Here is a 17,553-nt window from a genome sequence, read left to right as displayed (position 1 = left end):
TGTATCATTCTATGATTTTCAGAAATACGTTTTGATTTGGGTTTGAACTGTGCAGTATACACCTCAGTCGAAAAGTAATTTTATAGGCGTCAGGAAGGTCATTACTATCCACGGGTTGTATTGTTTTCAGTTAAGATGTCAAAAAAAGTGGAATTTTTATTTCATCCTTCTGAAAATGTTCAACTGATGAGATTGCTAATGTTTTCCTCAGCTTAATTGCATTGTTTCCACTTGTAGCAGGAAAAGAATCATTTCCTTTTCCAGTACAGAAGAATGACTTACACATAATATGCAAAATAAACATACATCAAAGTGCTGGCATTCCTCTAGATACATACTGAATCATAAAACAGTTTGAAGGCAATATATCTTTTGACACCTGAAAGTCCACTGCTTACCAAAAACAATACACATATTTTGGAGAATCATTTCAATGGAAGTCGTCACCTGTGCCCAGTTCCAGACAAGAACCAATTGTTCCCTCAATTCTGCGAATGCCTCAGCATTTCCTTGCTCCTACAAAACCTCTCGTCAAAATTTGCTAACTCCGAAAAACCTATAACCTAACAAAGTATTTATTGGCCAATATAGAGAATTAAGCACTGAATGTTCAGGAGACATTGATTTTCAATGACACCCTCTGAATCGATGCAATGTGAGATAGTTCTTGCCTCAGCTTTCAACCTCAAAACATTTTGTAGTGGACAACTAACATAATAAAGATACTGCTTGTAAAAAGAACAGTACAATCAAGATATCTGTAAAAGGGAAATGGCTCTTGTACTCATTGCTGTTAACACATTACCAGGAAACAAAATGGAAAACAATTGGCAAAGTAACAACATACTGACCCATGTTGTTGGAACAGAATGCTGCTGTGGTTTTAGCAAAATGGCAATCATCACTCACTATATGAAAGCAGACATGTTCAACATGCAGCATTATTACTGAGAAACATGTCAAATAAAGTAAAACATTTGCAAAACATTAGATTACTTAAGGATTTAGATAGATTTATGCATTCAAAACAAAATTCCGTAATGTTTTATGTCACTAATTTAAATAATTTAAAATAAAAACACAAATTAACGTTGTCATATTTCACATCACAGACATGCTATTGTGACCAGTCTGACAATTCTGGAGCAGATGCTGCAGACCATATTCACTATAAAATTTTCAATATAGATGTGGCAATAAAGATGTGGCTTTTTTAAAGTTCATGGGATGTGGGTGACGCTGGCTGGGCCAACCTTTATTGCACATCCCAAGTTGCCATTTAACTGAGTGACATGCTAAGCCATTTCAGAGGGCAGTTAAGAGTCAACCACATAGACCAAACCAGGTGAGGATGTCAGATTTGGTTTTCCTGAAAATCAATAATGCTTACATTGTCATCCTTAGACTTTTAATTCCAGATATTTTATTGAATTCAAATTTCATCATCTGCCATGACAGGATTCGAATTCAGGTCCCCAGAGAATTCCCTGGGTCCATGTATGACTATTCCAGTTAAGAATACCACTACCCCATCATCTTCCCACCTTCAACATTCCTCCTTTCCTTTCAAAAGTTCTTGAAACTATCACTTCCCAACTGCACCTGTAACATTTTCAACCAGGTCTCCATCACGACCCAGCATCAAAATAGCCATTCATAAGTCACAAATAATATCGACTGTGACTGTAACTTTGGAACACTTTCCATCCATGACCTCACTGCAGTCAACATTATCATTGACCTCCAATACATTTCTCCCACCCGCCAGTCTTAGCCATCGGCTCATTCACGCTTTTGTCACCTCCAAACGTGAGAATTACAACGCACTGATTGCTGGTGTTATATTTGTCAACAAATGTATTTTTCAGCTTCATGTAAACTTAAGCTCATCCAAAATACTTCTTCTCTTTGGTCACATTCTAATGAGAGTCTTTGAACAGGATCATGGCAAATTTGAGTCAGATGCCTATTTTATATCCGACCAGACTTTATTCTCCATTCATTTCAATGGATAAAAAATTCACACAGGGTATAAACTGCACAACTGGCCCAAATCTCCTGTCAGCCAGTTTAAGTTAAAATTGGGGCTCTTCAGTTTAGAATTCCCATCCTTGTGTTTAAACCCTTTTGTGGCACAGCTCCTCTCTATTTCTCTGTACTCCTCCAATCCATTGACCTTTACTTACACTCTTAATCATTCTGTTCCTCTGAGTCTTACCATGCTTAGAAACCAATACATTAGCCATCTGTCGAGCCCATGTACCTGCACCACAAGAACTGCAGCGGTTCAAAGACAGATCACCACCACCTTCTCAAGAGCAATTAGGGATGGGTAATAAAGACTGGCCTAGCCAGCGAGTGAGAGATACGTGTTAAACGCCAATAAAAACAGTAGTTTCGATTCTGATTCATCCTACTAAGGTAATCTTATCCTATTTTGATTTCCTTCTGTTTTCAAGTTTGAATTTTCTTTTGCTTCTGAGACTCACGTTTTTTTTTATAATTTAGAGTACCCAATTCACATGGCCAATCCACCTACCCTGCAATCTTTGGGTTGTGGGGAGAAAACCCACGCAAACACGGGGAAAATGTGCAAACTTCACATGGACAGTGACCCAGAGGCGGGATTGAACGTGGGACCTCGGCGCCATGAGACAGCAGTGCTTACCACTGCACTACCGTGTTACCCCTGTTTTTCAGACATTTAACCTTCATTCCCTTTGTCAAGATATCTGACAACTGCTAAAAGGGGAGGGACTCTCCTGCCAACCCTTTGTCAATGCTGATCTGAGGCAGTGCCACTCTAAATCTTGAACCTGAGTCTTTTGGGAATATGCTGTTATGTTCCCTGAGGTTATGGCTGATAATGGGACTCAACTGTTTGGGATTATGAATTCAAACATACATACTACCACTGCAGGCTGCAATGAGTAGAAGCGTTATCACTTAGCACTGCTGCATTGCCTTCAATCCAAAACCATGCATATTCTGAGTATAATGTGTATGTGCTTAGAGGCATTACATTTCCTTGAGTTGAATCATGGTCTATTTCTCTGTTTCGGTTTCTTCCCGTGAAGGTCATAATCTTCTCCTGAGCATAAGCTGCTACTTCAGTGAACGTCACCAGGTGTTTACTTCGTGACGACTTCTTTGCTTCTTCTGCCATCGAGGTAAGAATCCCTATCAACTGAAGCAGAGAAATGCAATTACATCAAACCTGCCCAATACAGCTATTATCACTAAATACAATATCACCATATGGCATTGTCACTGTGAGCCAGAGGTTGAATAAGAACAAGAGTAAAGCAAAATAAATCTGCAAGAGAGACCACACCCACCAGGGATGGTGACAGCTCTGGACTCTAGTAGCATTGGATAGAATTTGGAAGTCCTGGAGTAAATTGAGGTGGAACCCGTAGGTTAGTTCACTGCAGAGAGATGCTTTCCAAACTCTGAGACAGACCCTCAATCACTGACAAGGATCCTGGGATCTGAATAACTTGGAAAGGAGCTTTCAAGGTCTGGCAGTAGTGAGAATGGCCATGGCATCAGGGAACATGCGTAGTGCATTTAAAAAAAAAAATTATTTGTGATGCAGGTGCCATTGGCAAGGCCAATATTTATTGCCCACCCCAAATTGTCCTTAAAAAGGTGGTGGAAGTTTTTGGGAGGGAGTTCCAGGATTCTGACCTAGAAACATTTTAGGAATGGCAATATATTTCCAAGTCAGGGTGGTGTGTGGCTTGGAGAAGAACTTGCAGTTGGTAATGTTCACATGTGCTGCCATGGTCTTTCTAGAAGGTAGAGATTGTGAATTTGAAAGGCACTTTATATGTTGTGCAGCACATCTTGTAAATGGTACACACTGCAACAGAGCGCATCAATGGTGAAGGTAGCAAATATTTAAGGTGGTGAATGAGGTGCCACTCAAGCAAGCTACTTTGTCCTGGATGGTGTCAGGTTTCTTCAGTGCCGTTAAAGCAATACAGTTTAGAGCTACACTCAGCCAGGTGTGGTAGTCACCACTGATGTATATACTGTATATATATATATATATATATATATATATATATATGTGTGTTTTACGGTAAGGCCCCTGTACTACAGGTACGGGGGTAGATCCCTGCCTGCTGGCTCCGGCCAGTAGGTGGAGTATAAATATGCGTGCTCCCCGTACAGCAGCCATTTCGTCAGCTGCTGTAGGAGGCCACACATCTCTGTGTAATAAAGCCTCAATTACATTCTACTCTTGCTCGTCATAATTGATAGTGCATCAATTTATTACACAGAAGATTTTCAGAGATGGACCTCCGCATTAAGCCGGATCGCCTGCAGCTGCAACTTCAAGCAGACAACGCCAAAAAGTACTTTGAACATTAGTTAGCCTATTTTGAAGCGTACATCGGGTCTACGCCTGCCGCAATCCCGGAAGCACAGAAGCTCCAGATTCCGTACACACGGCTGAGCTCCAACGTTTTTCCCCTCGTCCAGGATGCGCCGACCTACGCAGAGGCCATGGCGCTACTGAAGGAAAACTACCCTCAGCGGACTAACAAAATCTACGGCAGGCATCTCCTCTCCATGCGGCGCCAACTTCCCGGTGAGTGCGGCCCGTGGGCGCCGCCATCTTGCTCTACTCACAACACGTGCGGCCCGTGGACGCCGCCATCTTGCCTGCCCCAGAACACGTGCAGCCCAAGGGCGCCACCGTCTTGCCTCCGCCAGGACACGTGCAGCCCATGGACACTGCCATCTTACCCGCCTCAGGACCCCTGCCCGTTAGGCACCTCATCAGGCCGCTCATCACCTGTAACCGCCGACAGCCAGCTGAGTCTCGCCTCGGTCACGATTGACCAGTCTCGACCACACAACCTCACGACAACGTCAACGAAGGTGAAGGTCGACAGGCACGAGATCTCCTACCTGCTGGACTCCGGGAGCATAGAGAGCTTCATTCACCCCGATACAGTAACGCACTGTTCCCTCGTGGTACACCCTGCTAACCAGAGAATCTCCCTGTCCTCCGGATCCCACTCCGTGTCGTACCGGGGGTACTGTATCGCCCATACACTGTGTTCAAAGCAGACGGCCGCCTTTACCACTTTCTTAGGGTTCCCTTCGGCGACACCAATGGGGTCTCGGTCTTCCAATGGGAGATGGACCGAATGGTTGACCGGTACGGACTGCGGGCCACTTTCCCGTACCTGGACAATGTCACCATCTGCGGCCATGATCAGCAGGACCATGACGCCAACCTTTTCAAATTTCTCCACACAGCCACTCTCCTCAACTTCACGTATAACAAGGAGAAGTGTGTGTTCAGCATGAACCGATTAGCCATCCTCAGCTGTGTGGTCCAGAACGGAGTTCTGGGGCCTGACCCCGATCGCATGCGCCCACTCATGGAACTCCCCCTTCCCCACTGCCCCAAGGCCCTCAAACGATGCCTGGGGTTTTTTCCTACTATGCTCAGTGGGTCCCAAACTATGCGGACAAGGCCCGCCCACTCATTCAATCCACTGTTTTTCCCCTGACGGCCAAGGCTCACCAGGCCTTCAACTGTATCAAGGCCGACATTGCCAAGGCCGCAATGCATGCGGTCGACAAGACGCTCCCCTTCCAGGTCGGGAGCGATGCATCAGACGTCGCTCTGGCCGCCACCCTCAACCAGGCAGGCAGGCCCGTGGCATTCTTTTGCCGCACCCTCCATGCCTCAGAAATTCGGCACTCCTCCGTCGAAAAGGAGGCCCAGTCGATTGTTGAAGCTGTGCGGCATTGGAGGCATTACCTGGCTGGCAGGAGATTTACTCTCCTCACTGACCAACAGTCGGTTGCCTTCTTGTTTAATGACACACAGTGGGGGAAGAATGATAAGATCTTGAGGTGGAGGATCAAGCTCTCCACCTACAACTACGAGTTTTTATATCGCCCCGGTAAACTCAACGAGCCCCCCGATGCCCTATCCCGAGGTACATGTGCCAGCACATAAGTGGACCAGGGGTCACCCGTTTTTACCACTTCATCAAGGCCCGCAACATGCCCTACTCCATCGAGGAAGTCAGGGCGATCACCGGAGACTGCCAGGTCTGCGCGGAGTGCAAACCGCACTTCTACCGGCCAGACCGTGTGTGCCTGGTGAAGGCCTCTCGCCCCTTTGAACGCTTTAGCATGGACCTCAAAGGGCCCCTCCCCTCCACCGACTGAAACATGTACTTCTTCAGTGTGGTCGATGAATATTCCCGATTCCCCTTTGCCGTCCGATGCCCTGACATGACGTCTGCCACCGTCAAAGCCCTCAACACCATCTTTTCCCTGTTCGGCTTCCCTGCGTACGTCCACAGTGACTGGGGATCCTCATTCATGAGCGATGAGCTGCGCCAGTTCCTGCTCAGCAGGGGCATTGTCTCTAGCAGGACAACCAGCTACAACCCCAGTGGAGACGGATGTCTGGAGGGCTGTCCAGCTGGCCCTACGTCCAGAAATCACCCGGCCTCCCGCTGCAGGAGGTCCCCCCCGCGCAATCCACTCCATTCGGTTGCTGCTGTGCACCGACTAATGAAACCCCCCATGAACATCTCTTTGCTTTCCCCAGGAAGTCCACCTCCGGGGTTTCGCTCCCAATGTGGCTGGCAGCTCCAGGACCCGTTCTCCTCCGTAGACACGTGCAAATCCATAAGGCGGACCCGTTGGTTGAGAGGCTACAGTTACTCCATGCCAACCTGCAGTACGCTTACGTAGCGTACCTAGACGGCCGCCAAGACACAGTCTCCCTCAGGGACCTGGCGGCAGCTGGTGCCACACACACCCCTCCCTCTGCCCCGGCACCACCCTCCCTTCCCCCGGCGCACCCCATCGCAGCCCGGGCTCCAGGACAATCCATCCTCCCCTTGCTCCCACCCGGGGATGAAGAGGATTTTGACACACTCCCGGAATCACCGAAGACCAAGCCACCGCGTTAGTCACCACCAGCACTGTGACGCTCTCGACAGCAGATCAAGGCACCAGACCGCCTGACTTTGTAATATTCTCTGTGATTTTAAACACAACTTGTCTGGATATAGTTCTCCACAACCCCCGCTGCACTTATTTTTTAACAGGGGGTGAATGTGGTAGTCACCACTTATGTATATACTGTATATAGTACTACAGGTATGGGGGTAGATCCCTGCCTGCTGGCTCTGCCAAGTAGGCGGAGTATAAATATGTGTGCTCTCCATACAGCAGCCATTTCGTCAGCTGCTGCAGGAGGCCACACATCTCTGTGTAATAAAGCCTCGATTAGATTCTACTCTCGTCTCATCGTAATTGATAGTGCATCACCAGGCCAATAGGGAACATTCCATCACATTCATGACTTGTGCCTTATCAATGGTGCACAAGCTGTGGGCTGTCGGGGGACGAGTTACTGACCACAGAATTCCCAGTCTGTGACCTGGTCTTGTAGCAATGTTGATGCAGATTGTCTAAATTTTTCACCAATGCTAAGCCCCATAATTCCGACAGTGAAGGATTCAGTTATGGTAATGCTGATGAAAGTCAAGTCTGGACGGTGAGATTCAACTTGTTTGGGATGGTCATTACCCGGTAGTTCTGTGGCACAAATATCATAGCGTTTATGAGCATTGGGGAGGGGTCCAGGATTACAAATGGTACGGGGAAGAAAATCCAAAATACAGGAGATTTGGTGATTCAGGGCTTGGAAGAGAGTTTAAAAATCTTTGGAGGTGCGAGAATCTTAACACGATCAAAGACTCTTGAGAGGGTACCATGTGAATGGGACAAAAATGAGCAGCAGCTCCTTGCAAATTATCAGGCCTTAACCTGCACTTTGTTCAAATACAGGACACCCAATAGCACTTTCCCATTGTCAGCCAGTTGCTATCTTTAATGCTCTTGCCTTAAAATAGTTGTGAAACTATAAATCTGAAGTGCATAATTTCACTGCCCCGCACCCGCTGAACTCTCGGATATTCACTGGCCCTGCACCCACTGAACTCTCCGATATTCACTGGCCCCGCACCCACTGAACTCTCCGATATTCCCTGATCCTGCACCCACTGAACTCTCCGATATTCACTGGCCCCGCACCCACTGAACTCTCGGATATTCACTGGCCCCGCACCCACTGAACTCTCGGATATTCACTGATCCCTGCACCCACTGAACTCTCCGATATTCACTGATCCTGCACCCACCGAACTCTCCGATATTCACTGGCCCCGCACCCACCGAACTCTCGGATATTCACTGGCCCCACACCCACTGAACTCTCGGATATTCACTGGCCCCACACCCACTGAACTCTCGGATATTCACTGGCCCCGCACCCACTGAACTCTCAGATATTCCCTGATCCTGCACCAGCTGAACTCTCGGATATTCACTGGCCCTGCACCACTGAACTCTCGGATATTCCCTGGCCTTGCACCCAGTGAACTCTCGGATATTCCCTGATCCTGCACCCACTGAACTCTCCGATATTCACTGATCCTGTACCCACTGAACTCTCGGATATTCACTGGCCCCACACCCACTGAACTCTCCGATATTCACTGGCCCCGCACCCACTGAACTCTCGGATATTCACTGGCCCCGCACCCACTGAACTCTCGGATATTCCCTGGCCTTGCACCCAGTGAACTCTCGGATATTCCCTGATCCTGCACCCACTGAACTCTCGGATATTCACTGGCCCTGCACCCGCTGAACTCTCCGATATTCACTGATCCTGCACCCACTGAACTCTCCGATATTCACTGATCCTGCACCCACTGAACTCTCGGATATTCACTGATCCTGCACCCACTGAACTCTCAGAGATTCACTGGCCCCACTCCGAACTCTCGGATATTCACTGGCCCCACACCCACTGAACTCTCGGATATTCACTGATTCTGCACCCACTGAACTCTCGGATATTCACTGATCCTGCACCCACTGAACTCTCGGATATTCACTATCCCCATTCCCGCGGAACGCTTGGATATTCACTGGCCCCACACCCACTGAACTCTCGGATATTCACTGATTCTGCACCCACTGAACTCTCAGAGATTCACTGATCCTGCACCCACTGAACTCTCGGATATTCACTGGCCCCACACCCACTGAACTCTCGGATATTCACTGGCCCCACACCCACTGAACTCTCGGATATTCACTGGCCCCACACCCACTGAACTCTCCGATATTCACTGGCCCCACATCCACTGAACTCTCGGATATTCCCTGATCCTGCACCCACTGAACTCTCGGATATTCACTGGCCCTGCACCCACTGACTCTCGGATATTCCCTGATCCTGCACCCGCTGAACTCTCCGATATTCACTGGCCCCGCACCCCCCGAACTCTCGGATATTCCCTGATCCTGCACCCGCTGAACTCTCCGATATTCACTGGCCCCACACCCATTGAACTCTCGGATATTCACTGGCCCCACACCCACTGAACTCTCGGATATTCACTGGCCCTGCACCCACTGAACTCTCCGACATTCACTGGCCCCACACCCACCGAACTCTCGGATATTCCCTGATCCTGCACCCGCTGAACTCTCGGATATTCACTGACCCCCACACCCACTGAACTCTCCGATATTCACTGGCCCCGCACCCACTGAACTCTCCGATATTCACTGGCCCCGCACCCACTGAACTCTCAGATATTCCCTGATCTGCACCACGGAACGCTCCGATATTCACTGATCCATAGCACCCACTGAACTGTCGGATATTCACTGATCCTGCACCCACTGAACTCTCGGATATTCACTATCCCCATTCCCGCGGAACGCTTGGATATTCACTGGCCCCACACCCACTGAACCCTCGGATATTCACTGATTCTGCACCCACTGAACTCTCAGAGATTCACTGATCCTGCACCCGCTGAACTCTCGGATATTCACTGGCCCCACACCCACTGAACTCTCGGCTATTCACTGATCCTGCACCCGCTGAACTCTCGGGTATTCACTGATCCTGCACCCACTGAACTCTCGGATATTCACTGGCCCCGCACCCACTGAACTCTCGGATATTCACTGGCCCCGCACCCACTGAACTCTCCGATATTCACTGATCCTGCACCCACTGAACTCTCGGATATTCACTGATCCTGCACCCACTGAACTCTCGGATATTCACTGATCCTGCACCCGCTGAACTCTCGGATATTCACTGACCCCACACCCGCTGAACTCTCGGATATTCACTGATCCTGCACCCACTGAACTCTCGGATATTCACTGATCCTGCACCCGCTGAACTCTCGGATATTCACTGGCCCCATTCCCGCTGAACCCTCGGATATTCAATGCCCCTGCACCCGCTGAATCCTCGGATATTCAATGCCCCTGCACCCGCTGAATCCTCGGATATTCAATGCCCCTGTATCCACTGAACTCTCGCATTTTCACTATCCCCGTTCTCACTGAACTCTCAGCTTTTCACTGACCCTGCTCCCACTAAACCTTTGGATCTTCACTGGCTCCGCTCCCAGTGAACTTTCGGATCTTCACTGACCCCGCTCTCAATGAACACTCGGCTTTTTAGTGGCCCCCATTTTACTGTCCTTATTTATTTCATAACAGTTAATCACCGTGACTTGGACATGGTTAATCGATGCCCCACACTGATTACGTATGTCAACTTAAATAATCAGGATTTATTGTTTCAATTCTGGATTATTTCCTGTTCTTTCCTCACTTTTCCCTATTCGATATGGGAATATATTTATTCCAAGCAATACTACTTTACAGGCTGTTAAGGAAAACATCATTTTCCCCATGTTTTTAAAAATAAATTTAGAGTACCCAATTCATTTTTTCCAATTAAGGGGCAATTTAGTGTGGCCAATCCACCCACCCTGCACATATTTGTGTCGTGGGGGCGAAACCCACACAAACACGGGGAGAATGTGCAAACTCCACATGGACAGTGACCAGAGCCAGAATCGAACCTGGGACCTCGGCACCGTGAAGCAGCAGTGCTAACCACTGCATCACAGTGCTGCCTAATTTTCCCCGTGTTCACTTGTATTAACACATTTGCTGCCATTCCAGGCTCAAGCCCACCACATCCATTTCCACTTTATTGTTTTCCTCCCCCTTCTTTTCTCCCTACTCTTCCTAGATCCTTTTATCCCATCATTATGCTTCCCCCACCTAAGGTGCTCTGCTTTTCCAATTCCCTAGCACAATTCTTCAACACTTCTCAACCTTCCTACTCTCCTTCCACTATCCCATGCAGGATTGATTCTCTCTTGGACAAGGCCACAGCTTCCCTCAGTGCATCCTCCAGAGAGTCCAGTAATCACTGTCTCCTCACAGCGACCCCAATTGTCCCATTCTATCTTTTCAGCCTTCTTCCTGACCAGCACACTGACTGGGGCTGATCTTTCCTCACCGCCCCTTTCACCTGTTGCACGTTCTGTGGACTCCATCAGTTGTCCAGCTGTCATTACCCTTCCCCGCATCACCCTCCAGAATGTCTATTCATTTATGTACAAAGCCCTCGCTATCCAGAAGCTGATTATAAATAATTGCATTGACAGAAGAGGGCTGATAACACCATCCCTATTATTTGCCCAAGTACCATGCTAAATTTCTCAACAAGCTATCTTCACTACTTACCTCCTTCAGCCTCTGTACCAGGTCATTTCTCACCCAAAATAATTTAGACCTCCAGGGCAATTCATTATTCTATCTCTCTCCTCTCAGTTCACTGCCCTCCTATCCTTCCTTCATCTCTTTCCTATGTAACAACCACCCTCACCCCCCACAAATATCTCCAACTCGAGTTAGAATTGAAGACTTGGGTAGTTCTGTGGTACTGTCACTTCAGTGTCATATTTGACTCCAAGAAAAATTTTCAACTAACTATTCATACCATCACCAAGACTACCTATTTCCACCTCCATAATATCCATCTACTCCACCTCTAGCTCTGCTCGTTTGCTGCTGAAACAGTCACCCACATCTTTGTTACCTCCAGACTTGACTATTCTAATACAGCCCTGGCTAGGCTCCTACTTTCTACGCACTATAAACTCATCAAAAACTGTGCAGCAACACCAGCCAAAGTTTATTTTACTTTTTAAAAAATTTGGTATTGATATGCATACTGTCATGTGAGAGTACCTTTAAGAAATGGGTGTTTATCAGTGATGTCAGAGTGTGGGTGGAGCTGGGCTGTCTCTCTGCTTTTACTTTTGCTTTAGGCTGTTTGCTACAGGGTGTGTTTAGTTTTGTTTTTAGATTTGTAAAAGCTGCAATCACAGCACGATGTGCATGAATCTCTGCAAGCTTATGAATGTTCATTTGGTAATTTCCAAGTGGTAACTGTTCTCAGTAGTGAAGTTAAACCTGATGTATTTCTGTAAAGAGTGTTCTTTCTGTCTTATGAATGATGCAAGGAAAGATTAAGAGTTACTTCGAGAGTACTGTATTCTTTGGGGGATTTATTGGTGTTGATAGTTGTTATGATGTTTACTGTGGGTTTATAAAATGTTAACTGGTTTCATAAATAAAGTGTTTTAATTTAAAAGTACTGTAGATTTCTGTTTCATCACACCTGCAGAGTAGAGCCGTGTGCTCCCCGTAGCCACAATCTATTCAAAGTTGTGGTGCAGGTGAACTCCATGATACAAATTGGGGGCTCTCTAAACCCAGGCCCATTACAATACAAAGAATGCAGGCTAATTATGTCATGTTAAAATATCAGATAATTTAAAGAGGCATCATTGTCCTGCTCATGTGACTTGCATGTCAGTGTACTCAGTTAGATACACAACAGACCAATGGGAAATGAAATGTTATCACATTTGTGTGTTTGGGAAAATTATCTCCCCAGAATTTAAGTAAAATAATCAAAAGATCAGTGCGAAAACAGCACTGCAACAAAATAGCACCTAATACAGCACAAACCTTCTGGTGCCAATAGGCAATACAAATTTTCCAAGCAGAATTTTCCTGCAGCTGATTTAAGACTCAAAGGACAGACGACAGCCTTTAAAAGAGGTTTGAAGCAACTACAATTCAAGGTCCGAATCATTAAACTGCTTTATTCTGCTGCCCCAGTACCTACATATCTTCTGTCTAATCACCCCCTGGGGTGATTACCCACTCACAGTCCCAATTGGTCCCACAATCAGGTAACCCCCCCCCCCCCCCCCTTCTGCACTGTTGCCCTTAAAGGGACAATCACCACACCACATTGTTCCCCCTTAAACTCCGTAATAACTACGTTACTCAATCCTAAACTCCAACAAAACAGTATACACGTGAATTTGCCAATTATACTAAGAGTCTGAGGAGTTTTCCTATTTCTTGTAAAGTGGAGTGATTCTGTAGTCGGAGATGTTTCCACTGGATGAACATTAATAGGAACTGCAATAATGGTCCCTCTTCTGGCACAGGCAGTATATTACTACTTATTTCCACGAGACATCAGTAATGCCCATAACAGTTCGATGAGGTGCTTACAGGTTCAAAAACACTTCTTGATGGCAACACTTAAATCTTGCCAGATTTAAACAGTAGGCTGCCTAACTATTATCTTGTTTTCTAATCTCTTCAATTTATTGAAACCTCTTACAGGTTTGAGTGAAACTCATTACTCTTGCAACCTTGCATGTCTTCTTGCCCCGGTCTCTCTCCCCACTCTTCATCAATCTGGCATGAAAGGGTCTTTTGACAAATTAAATTAGAGGTATTACCTGTGTACACAGACAAGTTAATGAGTCACTTATTATTTTGTATTGGGAAAAGTATCTTCTAATTAGTATATTACACATCTTCTGTCTCGATATTCAACTTCCAAAGGTACAAGATATTTTTAAAAGCCCAGCGTTAATAATATTTTATTTTCCAAATTCTGCGGAGGAAGTCAATAAATTCCTCAAACAGGACAACAACAATCCAAAATAAATCGCAGTACCTACCAATCCAGCCCATAAAATTGTCATCATAATAAAGAACGTTCCATAGTAGGCAGCAATGGATAGCTGGTTCAATTTGTACAGAGTTGAAAGTGTTCTTATTTCACTCATGCCCATAAAGTACATCAGCACTGTCTGAAAAGTTCTCACTATGGTACTGAATGAATAGGATTCTGACAGGAATAGCAGATTGCCCAGGCAGGAGTAGGCCAGAATGACTATAATACCACACAGCTGTAGAACAGGGAGAAAAAAACCCCACATCAGAGTAGTTTAATTTATATATTTGTCAGGCATAAATAAACATAAGGAAACAGTACATTCAAATTAACGGGCTTTTTAAAATTAATGCAGTTCAGCTCAAAGGCAGATTTGTGTCAATGAACATCACTGTAAACAGATCTTAGTTTGGACACTGAACAATTCGGATTTGGCATCATATAATATCTAGAGTGCAAACTGAATTCAACCAGTTTGAAGTTATGATTATATCGATCAATTAATAGTAATCATAGTTACAGCTGACAAAAAGCCATCCATTGTCATGTTCCTGTCATGGGATATGGGCTTGCTGACTAAGCCAGCATTTATTGGCCACCCCAATTTTGTTTGTTGAAAAAATATATTTTATTCATAAAATATCTGAAAGAAGCTTTACCAAACATTTCAAAATGTCATAACCGGTAAGTGCAATGACATTTGCATTTTCTGCAGAGATCACTCTGAGGTGTTTTAATTCAATATTTTTGCTACGCAGAATACAATTCTGTTCAACTTTTATGCATCGGTCATGGAAGCTCTGAGGTGCTTCAACACAATTACATTTCATATATACAGGTGTCATAACCCGCACGGGACTTAAGAAGTGGCAATTATTAAATTCTCCGCGAGCCTCACCGAATATGAGCTGCCCTGTTAAAGGGACGGGGAACCATAAACCATGTATATCTAAACCTCTGTATAAAGTCAGCCAGTCTGGGTATCGATATAAGGGAAGACCCGGCTGGGATCTTTCGAGCTGTATAATAGTAGTTTGTAAATAAAACTTTATTTCTTTTATTTGATTTGATTTGTTTTATTATTGTCACATGTATTAGTATACAGTGAAAAGTATTGTGACTCGGTATTAATGTATTTATGACTCGGTACGGCTTCGCTGTCAACGCTGAAATTCTGTCGGTCAAGCCACCTCTCTAACCCTGTTGGATAAAGGTTGGACTCTGTTCATTTATCATGCCTCTGTTTAGATGATTAGATGTGTTTGATGCCGATTTGCAGGATTGGACTCAGTCGGTGGAAAGAATACACTACTTTTTCTGGGCCAACAATATCACGGAGAATGAGCACCAGATAGTCATTAGCCTTAAGGTGTGCCCCTCCCAGTGATCAACCCTTCCCAAGGGCTGCACCCAGCCCTGAGCCGAGTGCTGTGCAGCCCAGGCCTGTTCGTCAACGACTGAGCCATCCGACAGGATACCTCCCCAGAATCTACAGAGCGAGAACCAGGCCATTGTGGGACATGTGGTCGTAGGCCCCGATATGACCACAAGCAGCAGGGTGGCCAGCGGTCCCAGTAGAGGTAGACGTCTGCCTAGGGATTGCACTTTCTGTCTTGATGAACCAGAGGAGGAAATTGTGTGGTGGCACTTCAGGTTGCGCCCATCAAAGTCACTGTGCAAGTAAACAGGCACCTATTGGATACGGAGCTTGATACTGGCGTTGCAGTTTCCGTCAAGAAAGGGGAACAAAACTTCAATTTGAGGGACAGTGAAGCCCGATTGGCCACTTATACTTGCTGGACAGAGCGGGGACCACCTTGGCCCTGATGGTTTATGGACGGCAGTCGATGCGCCTCCCTCTAATTGTAGTGAAGGGACATGGCCCCAACCTGCTAGGCCAAGATTGGTTGAGCCACCTGCATCTTAATTGACAACCTATCACCCAAATGAAATAGTGGGGCCTGAGCGAAGTACAGGGAAAGTACTTTGAAGTCTTTTGGCCCAGTTTGGGAAAAATAAAAAGAGTGTCGTGACCATAATTCATATCACATGGGTGCGCAGCCGAGATATTTTAGAGCCCACACAGTTCCTTATGCATTGTTGGCAAAAGTGGAGACTTGAAGAATTAGGGATCATCTAGCCCATGCGTTTTGCAGTTTGGGCGCGCTAGGTATTTCCGGCGTTGAAGCCAGATGAGGCGGTCCGGTTATGCGGGAATTACAAACTCCCAGTCCTGAGGCCTGCTCTGGTCTCAACCAGGGTCTGCATGCCCATGGTATGGAGCACAGAGGGTGGACCATCTCCATCTGGAACGCTGCAACTGTGCCATCACCCGGTGGGTCTGTGCCACATCAGCCAGTGACTGGGTCACTTCCCTCTGGGACTGGGCCAACTCATTCTGAGACTGGGCCACCTCCCTCTGTGTCTGCACAATGCTGGCCAGTGCCTGGGCAATGCCGCCTGATGTTCCCAGCCATGGCCTCATGTGACTGGTCCATGCCTTTTAAAATTTTTTTTAGAGTAGACAATTATTTTTTTCCAATTATGGGCCAATAGTGTGGCTAATCCACCTACCCTGCACATCTTTTTGAGTTTTGGGGGTGAGACCCACATGGACAGGGGGAGAATGTGCAAACTCCACACAGACAGTGACTCGAGGATGGGATTGAATCCGGGTCCTCGGTGCCGTGAGGTAGCAGTGCTAACCACTGTGCCACCGTGACACCCTCTTGACTGGGCCATGCTGAGGAGCGCCGCTGCAATGTCCAGGTGGCTCTGGGACATGGCTGCCTGGGAGAGGGCAGCCCTGTCCTGGGCCTCGGCCACCACCTGCACGGAATACCCCAGACCTTGGGCACGCTGATCATAGACGAAACTGGCGCCACCAATGCCTCCACCGCAGACGCCATCCATGCGGTGTTGGCCTGGGTGGCACGTATGGCCGGCATCACACCCTGCTCCTGCACGTGGATGGGCTCCTCCACCTACGTCTGCAGGAGCTGGATGCCCGCCATCATCTCCTCTTGTCATCCCTGGCTGTGTGACTGCATCTGCACAGTGGTGTGGTGAATGTACATCATGTAATTCACACTGTATAGTATTGTATTCACACTGTATAGCATTGTGTCCTTGTGGGCTCTGTCTGTGAGCCGTTGCGCGGCTCTGCCCACAGGGGGAGATGAGGAGCTTGTACAGGGCTCCACCCGTGGCTCCGCCCAAGGCCCCTCCCACTACCGGAAGTATAAAGTGCTGCAGCCTTGTGCGTCTGCCCTCAGTTCTTCTGGTCGCAGGCAGGCTCAGTTGTAAGCCTAGTAAAGCCACAGTTTACTTCCTATCGTGTCTTGAGTGAATTGATGGTCACATCAAGTGGCTGGGACTGGATGATCGAGGAGCCTGGTACACATCCGGATGGCAACTAGTTCCTGGAGTCGGCCTGCCCTCTAACCTTCCTGCCCCTCGACTGCTCCAACCTCCACCTGCTGTACCGGATGCGATGTGTTGTGACACCAGATAGTGTCCCAGGAGCCTCTTCACTACTGTGCCCAACCAAAGTGATAGTCTCTGAGATGGCAGATGGTGTAGGAGACAGCTGTGACGGAAAGTCAGTGTCCTCC

At 47.0% G+C, this 17,553-nt stretch overlaps 1 protein-coding gene across 1 annotated transcript in view; it reads right to left on the bottom strand.

The window, feature by feature from the left end:
* Positions 1-17,553, bottom strand: part of LOC119965687 (polycystic kidney disease protein 1-like 1) — a 289,484-nt gene that overhangs the window by 20,890 nt on the left and 251,041 nt on the right. The window contains exons 49-50 of the mRNA XM_038796448.1: positions 13,944-14,174; positions 3,023-3,187 (exon numbers count right to left, since the gene is read on the bottom strand). Of these exons, the coding sequence (XP_038652376.1) occupies positions 3,023-3,187; positions 13,944-14,174 (396 nt within the window). The remainder of the gene's footprint in view (positions 1-3,022; positions 3,188-13,943; positions 14,175-17,553) is intronic.

The sequence above is a fragment of the Scyliorhinus canicula genome, chromosome 5, assembly GCF_902713615.1.
Source record: "Scyliorhinus canicula chromosome 5, sScyCan1.1, whole genome shotgun sequence".
In the NCBI taxonomy this organism is placed as follows: domain Eukaryota; kingdom Metazoa; phylum Chordata; class Chondrichthyes; order Carcharhiniformes; family Scyliorhinidae; genus Scyliorhinus; species Scyliorhinus canicula.
This window is presented reverse-complemented; position numbering and strand designations above follow the sequence as displayed.